Source organism: Aethina tumida, chromosome 3, assembly GCF_024364675.1.
Source record: "Aethina tumida isolate Nest 87 chromosome 3, icAetTumi1.1, whole genome shotgun sequence".
Taxonomy (NCBI): domain Eukaryota; kingdom Metazoa; phylum Arthropoda; class Insecta; order Coleoptera; family Nitidulidae; genus Aethina; species Aethina tumida.
The window spans coordinates 2,485,156-2,507,126 of NC_065437.1; the positions used below are offsets into that span (position 1 = coordinate 2,485,156).

The 21,971-nt window shown below is 30.5% G+C and overlaps 1 protein-coding gene across 4 annotated transcripts in view; it reads right to left on the reverse strand.

Annotated features, from left to right (window-relative positions):
- The window catches only part of LOC109603017 (protein sickie), a 211,460-nt gene that overhangs the window by 26,973 nt on the left and 162,516 nt on the right, over positions 1–21,971 (reverse strand). For 3 of the 4 annotated variants that reach the window (XM_049964721.1, XM_049964723.1, XM_049964724.1), the window contains 6 exons: positions 21,561–21,704; positions 21,266–21,503; positions 21,066–21,209; positions 19,858–19,884; positions 19,305–19,510; positions 19,099–19,250 (listed from right to left, as the gene is read on the reverse strand). In XM_049964721.1, coding sequence (XP_049820678.1) covers positions 19,099–19,250; positions 19,305–19,510; positions 19,858–19,884; positions 21,066–21,209; positions 21,266–21,503; positions 21,561–21,704 — 911 coding nt within the window. The remainder of the gene's footprint in view (positions 1–19,098; positions 19,251–19,304; positions 19,511–19,857; positions 19,885–21,065; positions 21,210–21,265; positions 21,504–21,560; positions 21,705–21,971) is intronic. The other variant, XM_049964722.1, reaches the window with a different exon arrangement.

Here is a 21,971-nt window from a genome sequence, read left to right on the forward strand (position 1 = left end):
TACAATTAATTTAATTGTGAAGTTGTCCAAGCTCTTCTCTATACAATTAAAGCAACTGTGAAACTTCTTGAATAGTTATGGAGGTAACTGAAACAGTTGGGACACTATCAACATTTTTGTATACAATTAATTGTGTTGAGAACCTTTATAGGCAATTTTTATACGTTTAAGGCATTAATGAAACATTCAAATCAGTTTTGTATATAATTACCATATCTCAGGTAATTTTTGATACACTTAGTTTAGAGTTGAGATTTCTTGAATAATTTAGACTATTGAAATACTTTCAAACTTCTCAAGGAGTTTAATAAGACAACTGTGAAACTTCCTAAGTTATTTTTAGGCAATTTAAACAATGGAGTACACAATTAATTTAATTGTGAAGTTGTCCAAGCTCTTCTCTATACAATTAAAGCAACTGTGAAACTTCTTGAATTGTTATGGAGGTAACTGAAACAGTTTGGATACTATCAACATTTTTGTATACAATTAATTGTGTTGAGAACCTTTATAGGCAATTTTTATACGTTTAAGGCATTAATGAAACCTTCAAATCATTTTTGTATATAATTATCATATCTCAGTTAATTTTTATACACTTAGTTCAGAGTTGAGATTTCTTGGATAATTTAGACTATTGAAATACTTTCAAACTTCTCAAGGAGTTTAATAAGACAACTGTGAAACTTCCTAAGTTATTTTTAGGCAATTTAAACAATGGAGTACACAATTAATTTAATTGTGAAGTTGTCCAAGCTCTTCTCTATACAATTAAAGCAACTGTGAAACTTCTTGAATAGTTATGGAGGTAACTGAAACAGTTGGGACACTATCAACATTTTTGTATACAGTTAATTGTGTTGAGAACCTTTATAGGCAATTTTTATACGTTTAAGGCATTAATGAAACTTTCAAATCATTTTTATATATAATTACCATATCTCAGGTAATTTTTGATACACTTAGTTTAGAGTTGAGATCTCTTGGATAATTTAGACTATTGAAATACTTTCAAACTTCTCAAGGAGTTTCATAAGACAACTGTGAAACTTCCTAAGTTATTTTTAGGCAATTTATACAATGGATTACACAATTAATTTAATTGTTAAGTTGTCCAAGCTCTTCTCTATACAATTAAAGCAACTGTGAAACTTCTTGAATAGTTATGGAGGTAACTGAAACAGTTGGGACACTATCAACATTTTTGTATACAATTAATTGTGTTGAGAACCTTTATAGGCAATTTTTATACGTTTAAGGCATTAATGAAACCTTCAAATCATTTTTGTATATAATTATCATATCTCAGGTAATTTTTGATACAGAAGCAAGTTTCCAGATTGAGGATGTATGTGATAAGAATAAGTTTTATTACCTAAAGTTATCGTTACTAGTGAAGTTACCATGTAATGTGTAAGAACTGTTGTCTTCACAATAGTCACGTGACAGGTGTTGGTACCATCCTTATAATTATTAGTTGTTAGGCAAAATAAAATGCCCACTAAATTTAACAGTTACTCAGAATATTGACAAATATTTTGTTAATTAATTTTTGCTTGCAAATGTTTGAAACACCATATTGACTCCAAATACACATATAGTTTATTATGTATGCAAAATAATTATCCATTTACGGGCCTCAAATCACTAACGATAATTGATTCAATTTTATCGTCGTTTAAAAACAATTAACTTGTGAACCTTATTAGTGTTTTGATTGATTTCCTCAACATTACACGTCTCCAAATAAGCAGTGATTTATGATGTCCCCAAGACTTAAATATTGAAAAGATGACAATGTTAACTTTGTGTTTTATTGTATGTCATAAAGATATTGGAACACGCCCGTAAAATATAATAAAAACATACCAATAGATCACCGCTCCCAATTGATACCGAACGTCAGTTCCAGGCGATTAGTAAAAATGTAACACGGTAACATGATACAAGCCATACACACTCCATTTGTCATTTCGCAGTGTAAACAACGGGCATTTTATTACGTACCAGTGTAGGTCTAGGTCGATGTGTTGACTAACGTTAGAAAGGAAGTTTAGTTTACCTACCCAATTCGAACATTTTCACAAATGGATTATTATAGTTATAGTTAGATGGTTTACAAATTATACATTGGTGTTTGAGTGTTCACTTACAGTAACAAGATCCAAATATTTTGTGTTTACTTTTAGTACGTCACAGCTACACAAAAAAATTAACACATCTGTGTTTAGACCACTTGCTAAGTTTGATTTGTATTCATTACAAAATTTTAGAGCTTGAAAGTGCTCGATGAAATTGCTTAAAAGTTTCAGTAACATTGCATATAAAATAGCTTTTATTATATACATAATTATTTAAGAAGTTTCAGAATACTACAAAGAACTTAAATTATATAATCATTTCGGTATAAACTTCCACAACTATGTTAATTGTAGACAGAATTATATAAAAAGTTGAATAACATGTATAAAAATTTGTTTAAGAACTTTATATACTCCCTTAATTGTTAAAACAAAATAGCTTAGGGAGTTTGAAACTCTCTAAATTGGTAAACAAATTGCCTGAGAAGTTTCATAAATGTTTTTATTATGTACATAATTATTTAAGAAGTTTCAGAATAATACAAAGAACTCTTTTAATTTTCACAATGGTCTAAATTATACAATTATTTGGATATAAAGTTTAAGAATTCTGTTAATTGTACTCAGAACTATTTAAAAAGTTGAATAACATATATAAAAATGTGTTTAAGAACTTTATAGACTCCCTTAATTGCATATAAAATAGCTCAGGAAGTATGAAACACTCTAAATTGGTTAACAAATTGTCTGAAACGTTTTGTAAATGTTTTTATTACGTACATAATTATTTAAGAAGTTTCAGAATAATACAAAGAACTCTTTTAATTTTCACAATTGTCTAATTATACAATTATTTGGATATAAAGTTTAACAACTATGTTAATTGTATTCAGAACCATTTAAAAATTTGAATAACATGTATAAAAATTTGTTTAAGAACTTTATATTCTCTCTTAATTGTATATACAATAGTTTAGGAAGTGTGAAACTCTCTAAATTAGTTAACAAATTGGCTGAGAAGTTTCATAAATGTTTTTATTATGTACATAATTATTTAAAAAGTTTCAGAATAATACAAAGAACTCTTTTAATTTTCACAATGGTCTAAATTATACAATTATTTGGATATAAAGTTTAAGAATTCTGTTAATTGTACTCAGAACTATTTAAAAAGTTGAATAACATATATAAAAATGTGTTTAAGAACTTTATAGTCTCCCTTAATTGCATATAAAATAGCTCAGGAAGTATGAAACACTCTAAATTGGTTAAAAAATTGTCTGAAACGTTTTGTAAATGTTTTTATTACGTACATAATTATTTAAGAAGTTTCAGAATAATACAAAGAACTCTTTTAATTTTCACAATTGTCTAATTATACAATTATTTGGATATAAAGTTTAACAACTATGTTAATTGTATTCAGAACCATTTAAAAATTTGAATAACATGTATAAAAATTTGTTTAAGAACTTTATATACTCTCTTAATTGTATGTACAATAGTTTAGGAAGTGTGAAACTCTCTAAATTAGTTAACAAATTGGCTAAGAAGTTTCATAAATGTTTTTATTATGTACATAATTATTTAAGAAGTTTCAGAATAATACAAAGAACTCTTTTAATTTTCACAATGGTCTAAATTATACAATTATTTGGATATAAAGTTTAAGAATTCTGTTAATTGTACTCAGAACTATTTAAAAAGTTGAATAACATATATAAAAATGTGTTTAAGAACTTTATAGACTCCCTTAATTGCATATAAAATAGCTCAGGAAGTATGAAACACTCTAAATTGGTTAACAAATTGTCTGAAACGTTTTGTAAATGTTTTTATTACGTACATAATTATTTAAGAAGTTTCAGAATAATACAAAGAACTCTTTTAATTTTCACAATTGTCTAATTATACAATTATTCGGATATAAAGTTTAACAACTATGTTAATTGTATTCAGAACCATTTAAAAATTTGAATAACATGTATAAAAATTTGTTTAAGAACTTTATATACTCTCTTAATTGTATGTACAATAGTTTAGGAAGTGTGAAACTCTCTAAATTAGTTAACAAATTGGATGAGAAGATTCATAAATGTTTTTATTATATACATAATTATTTAAGAAGTTTCAGAATAATACAAAGAACTCTTTTAATTTTCACAATGGTCTAAATTATACAATTATTTGGATATAAAGTTTAAGAATTCTGTTAATTGTACTCAGAACTATTTAAAAAGTTGAATAACATATATAAAAATGTGTTTAAGAACTTTATAGACTCCCTTAATTGCATATAAAATAGCTCAGGAAGTATGAAACACTCTAAATTGGTTAACAAATTGTCTGAAACGTTTTGTAAATGTTTTTATTACGTACATAATTATTTAAGAAGTTTCAGAATAATACAAAGAACTCTTTTAATTTTCACAATTGTCTAATTATACAATTATTCGGATATAAAGTTTAACAACTATGTTAATTGTATTCAGAACCATTTAAAAATTTGAATAACATGTATAAAAATTTGTTTAAGAACTTTATATACTCTCTTAATTGTATGTACAATAGTTTAGGAAGTGTGAAACTCTCTAAATTAGTTAACAAATTGGATGAGAAGATTCATAAATGTTTTTATTATATACATAATTATTTAAGAAGTTTCAGAATAATACAAAGAACTCTTTTAATTTTCACAATGGTCTAAATTATACAATTATTTGGATATAAAGTTTAAGAATTCTGTTAATTGTACTCAGAACTATTTAAAAAGTTGAATAACATATATAAAAATGTGTTTAAGAACTTTATAGACTCCCTTAATTGCATATAAAATAGCTCAGGAAGTATGAAACACTCTAAATTGGTTAACAAATTGTCTGAAACGTTTTGTAAATGTTTTTATTACGTACATAATTATTTAAGAAGTTTCAGAATAATACAAAGAACTCTTTTAATTTTCACAATTGTCTAATTATACAATTATTTGGATATAAAGTTTAACAACTATGTTAATTGTATTCAGAACCATTTAAAAATTTGAATAACATGTATAAAAATTTGTTTAAGAACTTTATTTTCTCTCTTAATTGTATATACAATAGTTTAGGAAGTGTGAAACTCTCTAAATTAGTTAACAAATTGGCTGAGAAGTTTCATAAATGTTTTTATTATGTACATAATTATTTAAGAAGTTTCAGAATAATACAAAGAACTCTTTTAATTTTCACAATGGTCTAAATTATACAATTATTTGGATATAAAGTTTAAGAATTCTGTTAATTGTACTCAGAACTATTTAAAAAGTTGAATAACATATATAAAAATGTGTTTAAGAACTTTATAGACTCCCTTAATTGCATATAAAATAGCTCAGCAAGTATGAAACTCTCTAAATTGGTTAACAAATTGCCTGAGAAGTTTCATAAATGCTTTTATTATGTACATAATTATTTAAAAAGCTTCAGAATAATACAAAGAACTCTTTTAATTTTCACAATGATCTAAATTATACAATTATTTGGATATAAAGTTTAAGATCTATGTTAATTGTATTCAGAACCATTTAAAAATTTGTTAACATGTACAAAAATTTACTTAATGTTTGAATTGGTTAAAAGATCAGTTAAGAAGTTTCACATCTGTCTCTAACTTATATACATGTACTGTAGAAGTGTAGAGCTCTTTTAATTGTATAAAAATTGCTGGAAAAGTATTACAACAGTGTACATTGCTTTGGAAGTTTCACAATTCTCTTTATTTTATATCCAATTGTCTTAGAAGTTTTATCTTAAGTCTTAAGAATATGTATTATAATTGTCTTAACTGACAACTGTAAATATTTAAGTAGATTAACATAAAAAACTACTAAATTGTTTATAAAATTATTAAAATAATTCAAGAGTGTTATTTTGGAGTGTAATTTGGTCACTTTTTTGTCAAATAACGAAACAATTTACATATCATAATGGAAAGAGTACAGAAAATAATCATATTTAAGTATTCAGTTGAATAAGAAATAATTTGTCAACACCAGTTATTGAATACAAATCATTTATTTAAGCCTACTCACAATCTGTTCCTGTCGAATCGATAGCCATACATTCATGAAATCCAAAAAGCATTCTTGAATTCAACGCCAACGATTCTTGGAAACAATAATTTTGTGACCCAAAACTTAGTATCAAGATCATTAAATCAATTTATGCCATTGATGACCATTTAACACACACATATAGGATGAACTTGTCATTTAATTAAATGTTCTTAGGGGCAAGCTCAATCTTACAAGGCGGTAATTGGATAAAAATGCACAAATAATTTATGGCCGTCTTATGTGAGGTGTCCATTGTATGACCAATTATTATATTGACGCTTATGACCCCAGTTAAATTGGCCGCATAGTGCCTTAATATATTTCAATAAGCATCAATTATTGAAGACCACGAACAATTTTTTGTACCATTCACCGAGTTATAATTAGAAAACAGGTTGGACGTCCATGTCACAATATATTACCTAATCCGCTATTTTAATATGAGCCCGCTTTGATGTTCTTTTGATTATGCAAATGATACATCAGTAAAAATACTAAGCACAAACCCAAATACGTCGCAGCACCATATTATTATTTTAACTCCGATGGTAATTGTGGTACAGTTCCTGAACAAGGAAAGCCATCCATCCAGTTACCATTTATAATCGTTTCTGCTTCTCCAAATCGCACACAATTATTTGCCTTTCTGACGTCCAGAAACCAAAACACCACGAACAAAGAACAACGAGGCGAAGAAGTAAGTTTCGACTATGAGTTTCATTAACATAATCATAACATTACATGTTCACAACGACCGCCGTAAGTCTCCAAATTAGAGGGAAATGATGATGTTTGAGTAATATTTTTCGATTTTTTGATTCGTTCTGTGATGTTAATGAGAGGGAGAGTTCAATAAACTGACAAGCTATTCTTTTGAGATTATGTTCCATTCATATTAATATTATACAGCAGCATCCATTTAATTTTTTAAATCAACTTACTAATTTAAATAAAGGCGGAAACAATGATTATATAATTGCACATTATCAATTCTTCCTCATTCGTTTTCGTTTAATACTATGTAATAAAAAGAATAACAGCTAATTTTAACATGGGTGTTTTACAACTGATTTGAAATGAACACAAAATAACCTAAGAAGTTTCACAGCTAATTGAAATTTCATAAGTTTCTTAATGGGCCTAGAAACTATCGTATTTATGAACAGAATTAGTTAGAAAGCTTTACAATTACTTTATTTATGTCCAGAACTATTTAAGAAGTTTCACACATATAAACAAAATTACTTAAAAAGGTTCACAGTAGTCTTAATTAAATTAAACTGTCTAGGAAGCTTCAATACTGGATTAAGTTTATAAAAAGTTTCCCAACTCAGTTAATTATATACAGAAACGCTTTGAAAGCTTTACGACTCTTCTAAGTATGTCCAGAACTATTTAAGAAGTTTCACATCTCTCCTAATTGCATTCAAAACATCTTAAGAAGTTTCACAGTTGTCTTAATTGTATAGAAAACTGTCAAATAATTGTATACTCCACTGTTTAAATTGTATAGAAAGTTTCAATACTGTCTTATGTATATACAAAAATATTTAAGAAGTTTCAGATCTGTCTTAATTATATACAAAATTATTTAATTTGTTCTGCAGTACCAGTGATTCCTTCATCAGGAACACCTTTAGTCTGGGAACTTGCTTTCAACTTAATAAACCAAACACAGCTCCTGGAATTATCTTCTTAAGAGACTTCAATTTTGTTCCATAGATGTAGCTAGCTTGTACTGATGTCTCGCTTAATTTGATTCCAGACTAAGTATCAACATTGTAGAGGAAGAGAGTGGAGTAAGTGAGTGAGAAACTCAAGTAAACTTTTCAAGTCCTTAACTGATGTTCAGGGTTACACATTTATGATCTAAATCAATTGGGTACCTTCACAATTCTTTATTTCATAGATTAATATTGCATCTAACAGATGAGTAGTAGCTTAAACACTACTGAGTTGGTACTTAACAACACCACTCAGACTGAGAATCATCTAATGTGGATGTTTACAAGATTTGCTCAGCAGTACCATTGATTCCTTCATCACGAACACCTTTAGTCTGGGAAGTTGCTTTCAACTTAATAAACCAAACACAGCTCCTGGAATTATCTTCTTAAGAGACTTCAATTTTGTTCCATAGATGTAGCTAGCTTGTACTGATGTCTCGCTTAATTTGATTCCAGACTAAGTATCAACATTGTAGAGGAAGAGAGTGGAGTAAGTGAGTGAGAAACTCAAGTAAACTTTTCAAGTCCTTAACTGATGTTCAGGGTTACACATTTATGATCTAAATCAATTGGGTACCTTCACAATTCTTTATTTCATAGATTAATATTGCATCTAACAGATGAGTAGTAGCTTAAACACTACTGAGTTGGTACTTAACAACACCACTCAGACTGAGAATCATCTAATGTGGATGTTTACAAGATTTGCTCAGCAGTACCATTGATTCCTTCATCACGAACACCTTTAGTCTGGGAAGTTGCTTTCAACTTAATAAACCAAACACAGCTCCTGGAATTATCTTCTTAAGAGACTTCAATTTTGTTCCATAGATGTAGCTAGCTTGTACTGATGTCTCGCTTAATTTGATTCCAGACTAAGTATCAACATTGTAGAGGAAGAGAGTGGAGTAAATGAGTGAGAAACTCAAGTAAACTTTTCAAGTCCTTAACTGATGTTCAGGGTTATACATTTATGATCTAAATCAATTGGGTACCTTCACAATTCTTTATTTCATAGATTAATATTTCATCTAACAGATGAGTAGTAGCTTAAACACTACTGAGTTGGTACTTAACAACACCACTCAGACTGAGAATCATCTAATGTGTATGTTTACAAGATTTGATCAGCAGTACCATTGATTCCTTCATCATGAACACCTTTAGTCTGGGAACTTGCTTTCAACTTAATAAACCAAACACAGCTCCTGGAATTATCTTCTTAAGAGACTTCAATTTTGTTCCATAGATGTAGCTTGTACTGATGTCTCGCTTAATTTGATTCCAGACTAAGTATCAACATTGTAGAGGAAGAGAGTGGAGCAAGTGAGTGAGAAACTCAAGTAAACTTTTCAAGTCTTTAACTGATGTTCAGGGTTACACATTTATGATCTAAATCAATTGGGTACCTTCACAATTCTTTACTTCATAGATTAATATTGCATCTAACAGATGAGTAGTAGCTTAAACACTACTGAGTTGGTACTTAACAACACCACTCAGACTGAGAATCATCTAATGTGGATGTTTACAAGATTTGCTCAGCAGTACCATTGATTCCTTCATCACGAACACCTTTAGTCTGGGAACTTGCTTTCAACTTAATAAACCAAACACAGCTCCTGGAATTATCTTCTAAAGAGACTTCAATTTTGTTCCATAGATGTAGCTAGCTTGTACTGATGTCTCGCTTAATTTGATTCCAGACTAAGTATCAACATTGTAGAGGAAGAGAGTGGAGTAAATGAGTGAGAAACTCAAGTAAACTTTTCAAGTCCTTAACTGATGTTCTGGGTTACACATTTATGATCTAAATCAATTGGGTACCTTCACAATTCTTTATTTCATAGATTAATATTGCATCTAACAGATGAGTAGTAGCTTAAACACTACTGAGTTGGTACCTAACAACACCACTCAGACTGAGAATCATCTAATGTGGATGTTTAGAAGATTTGCTCAGCAGTACCATTGATTCCTTCATCACGAACACCTTTAGTCTGGGAACTTGCTTTCAACTTAATAAACCAACCACAGCTCCTGGAATTATCTTCTGAAGAAACTTCAATTTTGTTCCATAGATGTAGCTAGCTTGTACTGATGTCTCGCTTAATTTGATTCCAGACTAAGTATCAACATTGTAGAGGAAGAGAGTGGAGTAAATGAGTGAGAAACTCAAGTAAACTTTTCAAGTCCTTAACTGATGTTCAGGGTTACACATTTATGATCTAAATCAATTGGGTACCTTCACAATTCTTTATTTCATAGATTAATATTGCATCTAACAGATGAGTAGTAGCTTAAACACTACTGAGTTGCTACCTAACAACACCACTCAGACTGAGAATCATCTAATGTGGATGTTTACAAGATTTGCTCAGCAGTACCATTGATTCCTTCATCACGAACACCTTTAGTCTGGGAACTTGCTTTCAACTTAATAAACCAAACACAGCTCCTGGAATTATCTTCTGAAGAGACTTCAATTTTGTTCCATAGACGTAGCTAGCTTGTACTGATGTCTCGCTTAATTTGATTCCAGACTAAGTATCAACATTGTAGAGGAAGAGAGTGGAGTAAGTGAGTGAGAAACTCAAGTAAACTTTTCAAGTCTTTAACTAATGTTCAGGGTTACACATTTATGATCTAAATCAATTGGGTACCTTCACAATTCTTTACTTCATAGATTAATATTGCATTTAACAGATGAGTAGTAGCTTAAACACTACTGAGTTGGTACCTAACAACACAACTCAGACTGAGAATCATCTAATGTGGATGTTTACAAGATTTGCTCAGCAGTACCATTGATTCCTTCATCACGAACACCTTTAGTCTGGGAACTTGCTTTCAACTTAATAAACCAAACACAGCTCCTGGAATTATCTTCTGAAGAGACTTCAATTTTGTTCCATAGATGTAGCTAGCTTGTACTGATGTCTCGCTTAATTTGATTCCAGACTAAGTATCAACATTGCAGAGGAAGAGAGTGGAGTAAGTGAGTAGAGAAACTCAAGTAAACTTTTCAAGTCCTTAACTGATGTTCAGGGTTACACATTTATGATCTAAATCAATTGGGTACCTTCACAATTCTTTACTTCATAGATTAATATTGCATCTAACAGATGAATAGTAGCTTAAACACTACTGAGTTGGTACCTAACAACACCACTCAGACTGAGAATCATCTAATGTGGATGTTTGCAAGATTTACTCAGCAGTACCATTGATTCCTTCATCACGAACACCTTTAGTCTGGGAACTTGCTTTCAACTTAATATACCAAACACAGCTCCTGGAATTATTTTCTAAAGAGACTTCAATTTTGTTCCATAGATGTAGCTAGCTTGTACTGATGTCTCGCTTAATTTGATTACAGACTAAGTATCAACATTGTAGAGGAAGAGAGTGGATTAAGTGAGTGAGAAGTCCAAGTAAACGTGTCATATCTTTAACAGGTGTTCAGGGTTAACAATTATGATCCAAATCTAGTACCTTCACAATTCTTTATTTCATAGCTTAAGTTGGTACCTAACAGATTTTCTATTGGTTCCCTTTCCTGAGTTAAATGTTTCCATCAAACTAAAGAGTGATCAAGGTGGACTGACTAATTTAAAATCCTAAAGACCCTAATGATTGAGTTCTTTTACATTAGTTCAAAAAATACTTGAAATGAAAACTAACAAAGGCATAACATTATGCGCAGTGGTCACAGTTAATGAGGACACGTGCAGAGGAAACAGCAACTGAACTCGTGGAAGAAACAACGACGAATATCTAATGGTACTATCGTTTCTAGAGATGTTCAAATCATCTCGGCGTCGAGATAAAACAATAAACCCTCCTACCGGACAACGGGCATCAACCGGCATCCGTCCATTCCAGTTTCTGTTTAAGGCCCGGACAATCGCTTTGGTAAATTCCAATCAGTGAGTTGGATTTTTGCGGCAAAAACCCGTCGGACGTCTAACTGTCCGGACGGAACGGACCGAGGATGTACGGGTTTTTCTAGGTGCGCTATTACCGGGCGTATTCGAAAATTATACGGCACCCAGTTTATTGGAAATTCTAAGTGAATCGAGGTGGCGGCGACATACCAATAAAAATGCTAAAACGTCGCCGGGGACAGCACAATAAAAGGATTTACGATTTGCCAATTTATACTGTACACTCTGTAAAAATATACTTTATTTTTACGTTTGTTCAAAAACACGCCTTATATTATTAAATATGTTGTTTACTCGGTCGATGTAAATGACAACTTGTGCGGATAACTTGAGATTAAAAATAAGATATTGCGGCACATTTAAAAAAGCAAGTGGAACATGTGTTATTTCCGAATCTGCATAATGCCATATTAAATGACTTGGCACATGTTGCTTTCAATGCCACAAAATTTTACCACCACTAAAAAGTACCATTAAATTAAATTAACTATATTCCATATAAAAGAAATTAATTACTGTTGGGGGATAACAAATCTGTTTATAATCAATTATTAGAAGTATATTTCGAACATAAGAATCGATTATGAGATATATCATTCATTATCAATTACTTAAATGATATTCCAATTATAAGAAACAATTATGAGACATATCATTCATAAAACTAAATTTTGATTATATGAAACGATTATGAGAAATATCATTTATAAAAATAGACAATTCTAAATAAATTTGGATTATTCGAATCGATTATGAGGTACATCACTCATAATCTATTATTTCCCTTATGAATGTAAAATATATCATTTTATAACTGATATTTGGAAATATATCTCAACTATAAGAATCGATTACGGAATATATCATTCAATATCAATTATACAAATGATATTTCGGTTGAATGAATCGAGTATGAGACATATCATTCATAAAAATAGATAATTCTAAATAAATTTTGACTATACGAATCGATTATGAGAAATATCATTTATAAAAATAGACAATTCTAAATAAATTTGGATTATTCGAATCGATTATGAGGTACATCACTCATAATCTATTATTTCCCTTATGAATATAAAATATATCATTTTGTAACTGATATTTGGAAATATATCTCAACTATAAGAATCGATTATGGGATATATTATTCATATTGATTATATTATACAAATGATATTTCGACTGAAAGAATTGATTATGAGACATATCATTCATAAAAATAGATAATTCTAAATAAATTTTGACTATAAGAATCGATTATGAGAAATATCATTTATAAAAATAGACAATTCTAAATAAATTTGGATTATTCGAATCGATTATGAGGTACATCACTCATAATCTATTATTTCCCTTATGAATGTAAAATATATCATTTTATAACTGATATTTGGAAGTATATCTCAACTATAAGAATCGATTATGGGATATATCATTCAATATCAATTATACACATGATATTTCGATTGAAAGAATCAATTATGTGACATATCATTCATAAAAATAGATAATTCTAAATAAATTTTGACTATACGAATCGATTATGAGAAACATCATTTATAAAAATAGACAATTCTTAATAAATTTGGATTATTCGAATCGATTATGAGGTACATCACTCATAATCTATTATTTCCTTTATGAATGTAAAATATATCATTTTATAACTGATATTTGGAAATATATCTCAACTATAAGAATAGATTATGGGATATATCATTCAATATCAATTATACAAATGATATTTCGATTGAAAGAATCGATTCTGAGACATATCATTCATAAAAATAGATAATTCTAAATAAATTTTGACTATACGAATCGATTATGAGAAATATCATTCATAAAAATAGACAATTCTAAATAAATTTGGATTATCCGAATCGATTATGAGGTGCATCACTCATAATCTATTATTTCCCTTATGAATGTAAAATATATCATTTTATAACTGATATTTGGAGATATATCTCAACTATAAGAATCGATTATGGGATACATCATTCAATATCAAGTATACAAATGATATTTCGGTTGAATGAATCGATTATGAGACATATCATTCATAAAAATAGATAAGTCTAAATAAATTTTGACTATACGAATCGATTATGAGAAATATCATTCATAAAAATAGACAATTCTAAATAAATTTGGATTATCCGAATCGATTATGAGGTGCATCACTCATAATCTATTATTTCCCTTATGAATGTAAAATATATCATTTTATAACTGATATTTGGAAATATATCTCAACTATAAGAATCGATTATGGGATACATCATTCAATATCAATTATACAAATGATATTTCGATTGAAAGAATCGATTATGAGACATATCATTCATAAAAATAGATAATTCTAAATAAATTTTGACTATACGAATCGATTATGAGAAACATCATTTATAAAAATAGACAATTCTTAATAAATTTGTATTATTCGAATCGATTATGAGGTACATCACTCTTAATCTATTTTTTCCCTTATGAATGTAAAATATATCATTTTATAACTGATATTTGGAAATATATCTCAACTATAAGAATCGATTACGGAATATATCATTCAATATCAATTATACAAATGATATTTCGATTGAAAGAATCGATAATTAGACATATCATTCATAAAAATAGATAATTCTAAATAAATTTTGACTATACGAAACGATTATGAGAAATATCATTTATAAAAATAGACAATTCTAAACAAATTTGGATTATACGAATCGATTATGAGGTCATCACTCATAATCTATTATTTCCCCTATGAATGTAAAATATATCATTTTATAACTGATATTTGGAAATATATCTCAACTATAAGAATCGATTATGGGATATATCATTCAATATCAATTATGCAAATGATATTTCGATTGAAAGAATCGATTATGAGACATATCATTCATAAAAATAGTTAATTCTAAATAAATTTTGACTATACGGATCGATTATGAGAAATATCATTTATAGAAATAGATAATTCTAAATAAATATGGATTATACGAATCGATTATGAGGTACATCATTCATAATCTATTATTTCCATTATGAATGTAAAGTAACTCATTTTATAACAATTTTTCATCACTGAATAAGTAGTACTGCAATTAGTCATTTTAGAACATTTAAATCACCGAGTGGAACGTTTTATTACCGACAATAAACTTTTATTTATGTCGTTGCAGTTAGAATGTTTTTGTAGTGCGATGCTCAAAACTGGAGTTCCTTAATTGTAACAGATCTCAGGCGTAGATTAGACTAGAATAATTGAAGTGTAGAACCTTTCTACACGCAGTCAGTTACGTTCTTGTGCTTGATGCCACGCTTAACCGGACATGATGCATCTGAGACTGCCCAACGTTCAACTTTCCCGGGGTACACACTAACTGTGTTAGTTCTTCGAGTACCATCACTGAACAAAACATTTGATCAGCCTCAAAAATCCGAATTACCTTGGCTGATGGTACTAAGTACAAGACAAACCATAAGGTTGACTTTAAAAATGTTTATTCCTCTCATCAGTGTCGCATTGGTCTAATGGTCAGTTAAAATTTATATCGATTTGTTTCTACGTTTATTCCGCACAATTTACTGCGATCCTGAACAATACTAACAATCCGGATCAACGGTTTTGTTACAAAACTTTTGTTAAATAAGCAACCGTATCTGATGTGGAGTCGTTTGTTCTGTTTTCAATGGGGGGAGGGGAGGACAACAACGAATGGTATGTTATTCATTCTCAATTTATGTTAATTAGTTAAAATTAGCATAAATGCCCATTAAATTTAAAATAATTACTCATTATTGTTGTATAATAATATTATGACAGAAGTCAGTTAGTACTTTTTAGATTAAAATGACTTATTAACAAGTTAGTTTGACATTAGAGTAGGTAAAGTAGACATCTAACATATATCTTTATATTTATAAGGTTATGTTTTCATTTAAATACATTTTAAAACGACGAAAGTATCATGTTACCAGTTTAAGTACTTGTTTCGGACTTAATTGACAGAACAAAGGAGAGTTTAGTAATTAATTGGTATTTGTATTGTATATGACAAAATTTATCTGACACTTTTTAGTTTAAAGTGACTTAGAAGATTACTAACAAGTTAGTTTGACATTAAGGTAGGTAAAGTAGATATCTAACACATATTCTTATATTTATAAGGTTATGTTTTCCTTTAAATACATTTTAAAAGGCTGAAAGTATCACGTTACCAATTTAATCATAATTTAGACGTCAAAACTTACTTGTTTCGGACTTGATGGACAGAACAAAGGAGAGTTTAGTAATTAATTTGTATCTGTATTGTATATGACAAAATTTATCTGACATTTTTTAGGTAAAAGTGATTAACAAGTTAGTTTGACATTAGGGTAGGTAAAGTAGACATCTAACACGTACGTTAGAAGATTACTAATAAGATAGTAAAGACATTAGAATAGGTAAAGTAGATATCTATCGAATATTTTTATAATTATAAGGTTATGTTTTCATTTAAATGCGTTATAAAAGGCCGAAAGTATCATGTTACTATTTAAATTATAATTTGAACGTCAGAACTTATTTGTTGGATTAAATTATGTCGGTTTATGTTACATCTTTCGGTCCTGATAGACAGAACAAAAGACGACTTCAGTAATTAATTTTTATTTCAGTCACAGAACAATATGTCTGTTATTTTTTATTCATGTATCAAATTAAAATCGATAGCATCTACAAATAAATATCATGTTATGTAATATTGTTACATTAGTTGTCAATAAAGATGTATCACGATCAATTGCCTTAAATTGGCATTAAGTGTTGGTCGTTTATAAATGAACGACGACGTATAGAATTATTTTGTCGCAATTAATCGATGTGATCTAATGCCGATAAATAATATTGGTTGTCCACGTGTTGCCTTCAGTAATAAATGAACCTGTTAGCAAATTACCTTAATTATAAGTTATGGTGAATTTATGACCTATACAATTGCCAATCACGAAGGTGTAGGACTTTATATTGTGCCACAACGTGGAATAAGTCGTGGGAGTGATATTGTTGTTACACTGGACATGATAATTCAATTAAAATGTGTCAAATTAATTTAGAAACACCCTCACAATGTGGACAATTAATTAAATTATGTTAAAGGTGAAAACAATTTTGTTGGGAATGTAATAGCCACTTAATTTATTTATACAGATCTAAAAACATTAATGACAATGTTGAGCATTTATGCTAATTTTTAATTTACATTCATTTATTCACGCTTTACGGGCTTGGACGTGTGATAAAATAGTACGAAAGTGGCAAAATTGAAGTTTATATCACACCTGAAGATTCCCATTTATTTAATTATTCATAGATGTGACTAATGAATATAATTGACATATTCCCTTTTAATAACATCTCCGCAGTACTTCAACGTAATTAAACGAAGTCTCTCCCGCAGTAAAACGAAGCCAGGCGCATTATTTTTGTTAAAACACGATGCCGGCCTGTAACTTCGAGTAATGAGATCTAGAAAAACTGAAATAAAACCAGCATTTCAGCGCCGAGGGCCCCGAGTGAAACTAATGGTTTGTTTTGTTATTTTTGTGGCCGTGGAATGTGCTTAGTACAAAACGGTGGTACGGATTAGAAAGGCGCATAATTTTTTGAAAACTCAGCCGAATTTACGGTGGAAATGTGATTAGGTGATCTTTGGCCGGTCTGGCGAGATAACGTGGGCGTTGGTGCCTCATTAAATTGGGCCTCCGATATTTCCGAAGCAGTCTGATGAAGGGCGTAACAAAGTTATACGGGATTATCGGAGGCAACGATTTAAAAGGTTAAACTACCAGTGGGTGTCTTAAGTTGTGTTCAACACTTGGAAGCTCCTACTTATGTCTTTATTTATCGAATATTATAATCTTTTATAGTACCAGAGTGGGTTACATAACTTAAACAACGTCCACTTACTTGGTGGATAATTTATTATTGAATAAATGGGTTACAGACTATGTTTTTATTTAACCTTAGATTAGATGTCTCTCCCTGGTCTCTCCCGGTTGTAAATTATCCAAGAAAGCCACGATTGGAGTGAAGTAGCAGAAAAAGTACTGCTTACACATGTGCCTTGATATGTAAATCAGCAACGGAAGAATTATAGAACATCTTCTTCACGAAATCTAGTATAAATCACCATGATTAGGCATGTAAAAACAAAAGCACGACGAAAGCCGGTCACGACACGTCAGTCTCGGCCTTACAGGCACTAACGTACACCGCTGAAGTTAATAATATGAAATTATATACATCGGATTCATTGTACGTACTACAACGGGAAACACAATCCCCAATATGGTCGTCGTAGACGGAATTTTATCGACGGATAATTGAAATCGATTCCGTACATTTTTGACCCCGGCCAGTTTCATATCTGTTTAGTATTGACAATGTATCGGTTGTTGTACGTACTGACGGGAGATTAATGTGCTCAAACTGATTTGTGGAATAGAATTCATCGCCGGAAGCCACGATGTTTCCTGGTAATTATTTATTCTGTACTGGTACCGTCATTTACTAAGATGCGTCGTACTCTCAGTAAACAAATTGCATCACGAACCAACCCAAAACATTCAATAAATATAATAAAATCCATCAAAATATTATTGGTAAACATTTTATGAATAGATAATAAGAAACAACTTCAAAGACACACCGAAACCTTTGAGCAGTCGGCTCATATGTCTGAAGAAAACAGTAGTTTTGATTTATTGATGGACTCTTTAATTTAAGCACCGACAAATAAACCTATAATTGTGTTCCCAATATAACTTCTTGTTAATAAATAGAAAAAATTATTAACAATTTAAGCATAATCACCTTTTTAGAATATTAATTTTAATGAACTAAGTAATTACTGGTATAAGTACAGTTATTAATTAAAACCAAGTATTTTATTATCTATTTTTTCTATAGCTTGGATGCAGCAGCAGATCAAACAATAATTCGTCTTCAGTGACAAGACAAAGAAGAGATGACGACAATATTTTATATGCATGTCCGTGCTTAATCCTCTTAAGCCCGACATTAAATGATAATTCACCGTCCCTTCCGACTCACACACTAACGTGATTATGTTCAGGAAGGATTTGTAATGTCCACTGAAGCCACACATTAAGGACTTTCTCCGCCAGTGGTGTTGGTTAATAGAACATGATTGTTAATCTTTAATTGGGTAATCAAAACTTACGTTTGTGCTTAACTGGGACGTCAGCGTGTGCACCTTTTCCTGGGCTTCGATCAGCTCTCTTCTGAGCTTCCGTATTTCGTGGGCTTGCTTCTCTTCAGCTGACGAGTACAAGCTGGACGCTGTGGACACCAAACTGATCGAGGAGCCGTGCACTGAAAACCCCGCAACAATTATCCTAGTAACTTAATTTGTTTCCAAATAGTTACCTTCATCGTTTTTGGGTATGCTGTGCCTGGGGGTGTTGGAAAGTGTCGGTGACAAGGGGAAGCTCCGGCCGTTTCCGGGCGCCGGACTGGTGGGCTGAGACCAATGGCTTATTGCTCCGATCGGAAGGCAATAGTACGGTTCCGTTTCCGGTTCCGTGTTGTTCCTGTGCAACATTGACGGGTACAACTTTTCACTTTTAGTCGACCTGTAACAATCGATCAGTTAATGAAGGTACCAAGTTAATTGAACGTTGTCACAATACTCAATAAAGCGGATGTATTGATCAGATGTGTGTCTGGTGTGTTGGTTGTGCGAAATTATGAAAACACAAATAAAGCGGACATTACATAGTGCGAAGCAACTGATACGTTCTTGAAAAAATATCCATAAACCTTTTAAAATATTCTTTGTTCATGATCAGGAGTGCACTGTATGCAACCAAGATTACACCAAGCATAGTGTCAAATTCGAAGTTATGGTTGAGTATGGATATTTGTACAAGTTTTAAATGCTCAAATTGAATTAATAAAAGCTGTTCCGCACACTCTATACCTTGGAAAAGTCCGTTCTCGGAGGTAGCTGTGGTAAATAAGTAAGATATTAACACTATTTGGTTCTTCATTGTTTATACATAGGTTAAGTGTTTGTCACAACTATTGTGTTTGTAAACTTTTTTGTAAAGTGAAATAATGAAACATTGGTTGAAAATATGTAAATTATCATTAATTTTATCGAAATTGTAGAGTATAACATTGTTTAGGTTAATCTAACCTCAAATTTGAGTATTTTCTTTCTTTAACTGATAAATAATAATCTAATAACATTTTCCAGTCATTAAAAGAAAATTTATGTCAACTGTTATGTTATCAACACTATTTAGCTCATATTTGATTAATATTATAGTACAGTATAACATGTTTTAGATTAATCTAACCTCAAATTTGAGTATTTTCTTATTTTAACTGATAAATAATGATATAATAACAATTTTCAGTTATTAAAAGAAAGTTTATGTCAATTGTTATGTTACCAATAGTATTTAGCTCATAATTGATTAATGTTATAGTATAGTATAACATTTTGTAGGTTAATTTAACCTCAAATTTGTGTATTTTCTTTTTTAACTGATAAATAATAGTCTAATAACATTTTCCATTCATTAAAAGAAAGTTTATGTCAACTGTTATGTTACCAACAATATTTAGCTCATGTTTGATTAATATATAGTATAGTATAACATTTTTTAGGTTAATCTAACCTCAAATTTGAGTATTTTCTTTTTTTAACTGATAAATAATTATCTAATAACATTTTCCAGTCATTAAAAGAAAGTTTATGTCAACTGTTATGTTACCAACACTATTTAGCTCATATTGAATTAATATTTTAGTATACTATAACATTTTTTAGGTTAATCTAAGTTAAAATTTGAATATTTTCTTTTCTAATAACAATTTCCAGTTATTAAAAGAAAGTTTATGTCAACTGTTATGTTACCAACAGTGTTTAGCTCATATTTGATTAATATTATAGTATAGTATAAATTTTTTAAGTTAATCTAACCTCAAATTTGAGTATTTTCTTTTTTTAAACTGATAAATAATAATATAATAACAATTTCCATATATTAAAAGAAAGTTTATGTTAAATGTTGTGTTACCAACAATATTTAGCTCATATTTGATTAATGTTATAGTAACAATAAGAATAATTATGATAATTCCAATATGAAGTATTGTAATTCGACCCATAAAACATACCTGATACTGTTACTTCGACTAAGTCGAGACGGGGAATCCCTCAACAGCCTGGCGTGTGTCAGGCTGCTTCTGTGACCCGGCAAACTCGTCAGACTTTCCATACTATCAGTTTCCGACAACCTCGGAGCAACCGAATATGTATTACTGGAAACATCAATGTTTATTAACGTCATATCAATACAAAGTAAGCATCAATTTACCTGTGCCTCAACCAAGGGGCGTAAGGACTGCTGTTATCGATGGCTTGGGTGTCGGACAAGGAACCGTCGCTGGCCTTAGGTCTGGCCTGGTGCCGGAGAATGAGGCCGTAGTCGTGTTGTCCGGCACCCTTCGGTAAGCTTTGCGACCCCATCATCAGTCGTTCCCTAACCGACTGGCTTAGCTGTGAAGCCGCATTCCCTGTCAAGCTGTAGCTCTTGAATTGCGGAGGATTGGCTTCTAAAATAACAAGGTAAGTAGCACCAACTGACAATGGACGGAAATAAGTGAACTCACTGTGTGATTGCTGTTGTTGTTGTTGCTGCTGCTGCTGCTGTTGTTGAAGATCGCTGGAGCAGGTTTGCGTGCCCCCAGAAACTTTGACTTTGGTCCTCGGCACCGCCGATACGGACGCTGTTTTTCCGGACTGGTTCTGTATCACTGAAAAAGGACAACATTAGGAATGCTAGTCCATAAACGACTACTGGGAATCACTTTGTTTTATTGTCGTTTCACGTTTGTCGGCGGCTTTTCAGAATTCAACTATTTAACAATATGGAGAGCACTCATTGAATTCTATTGTTTAAGGTATTTTATTCACAGACTTTTTGTGCAAATAAACAATGAATCACTGTATAAGGAATAGGAGATTAAATGAAAAGGTTTGTGTACACCCACACCCGGCAGTTCAACGGGCGGGTGCTAAAA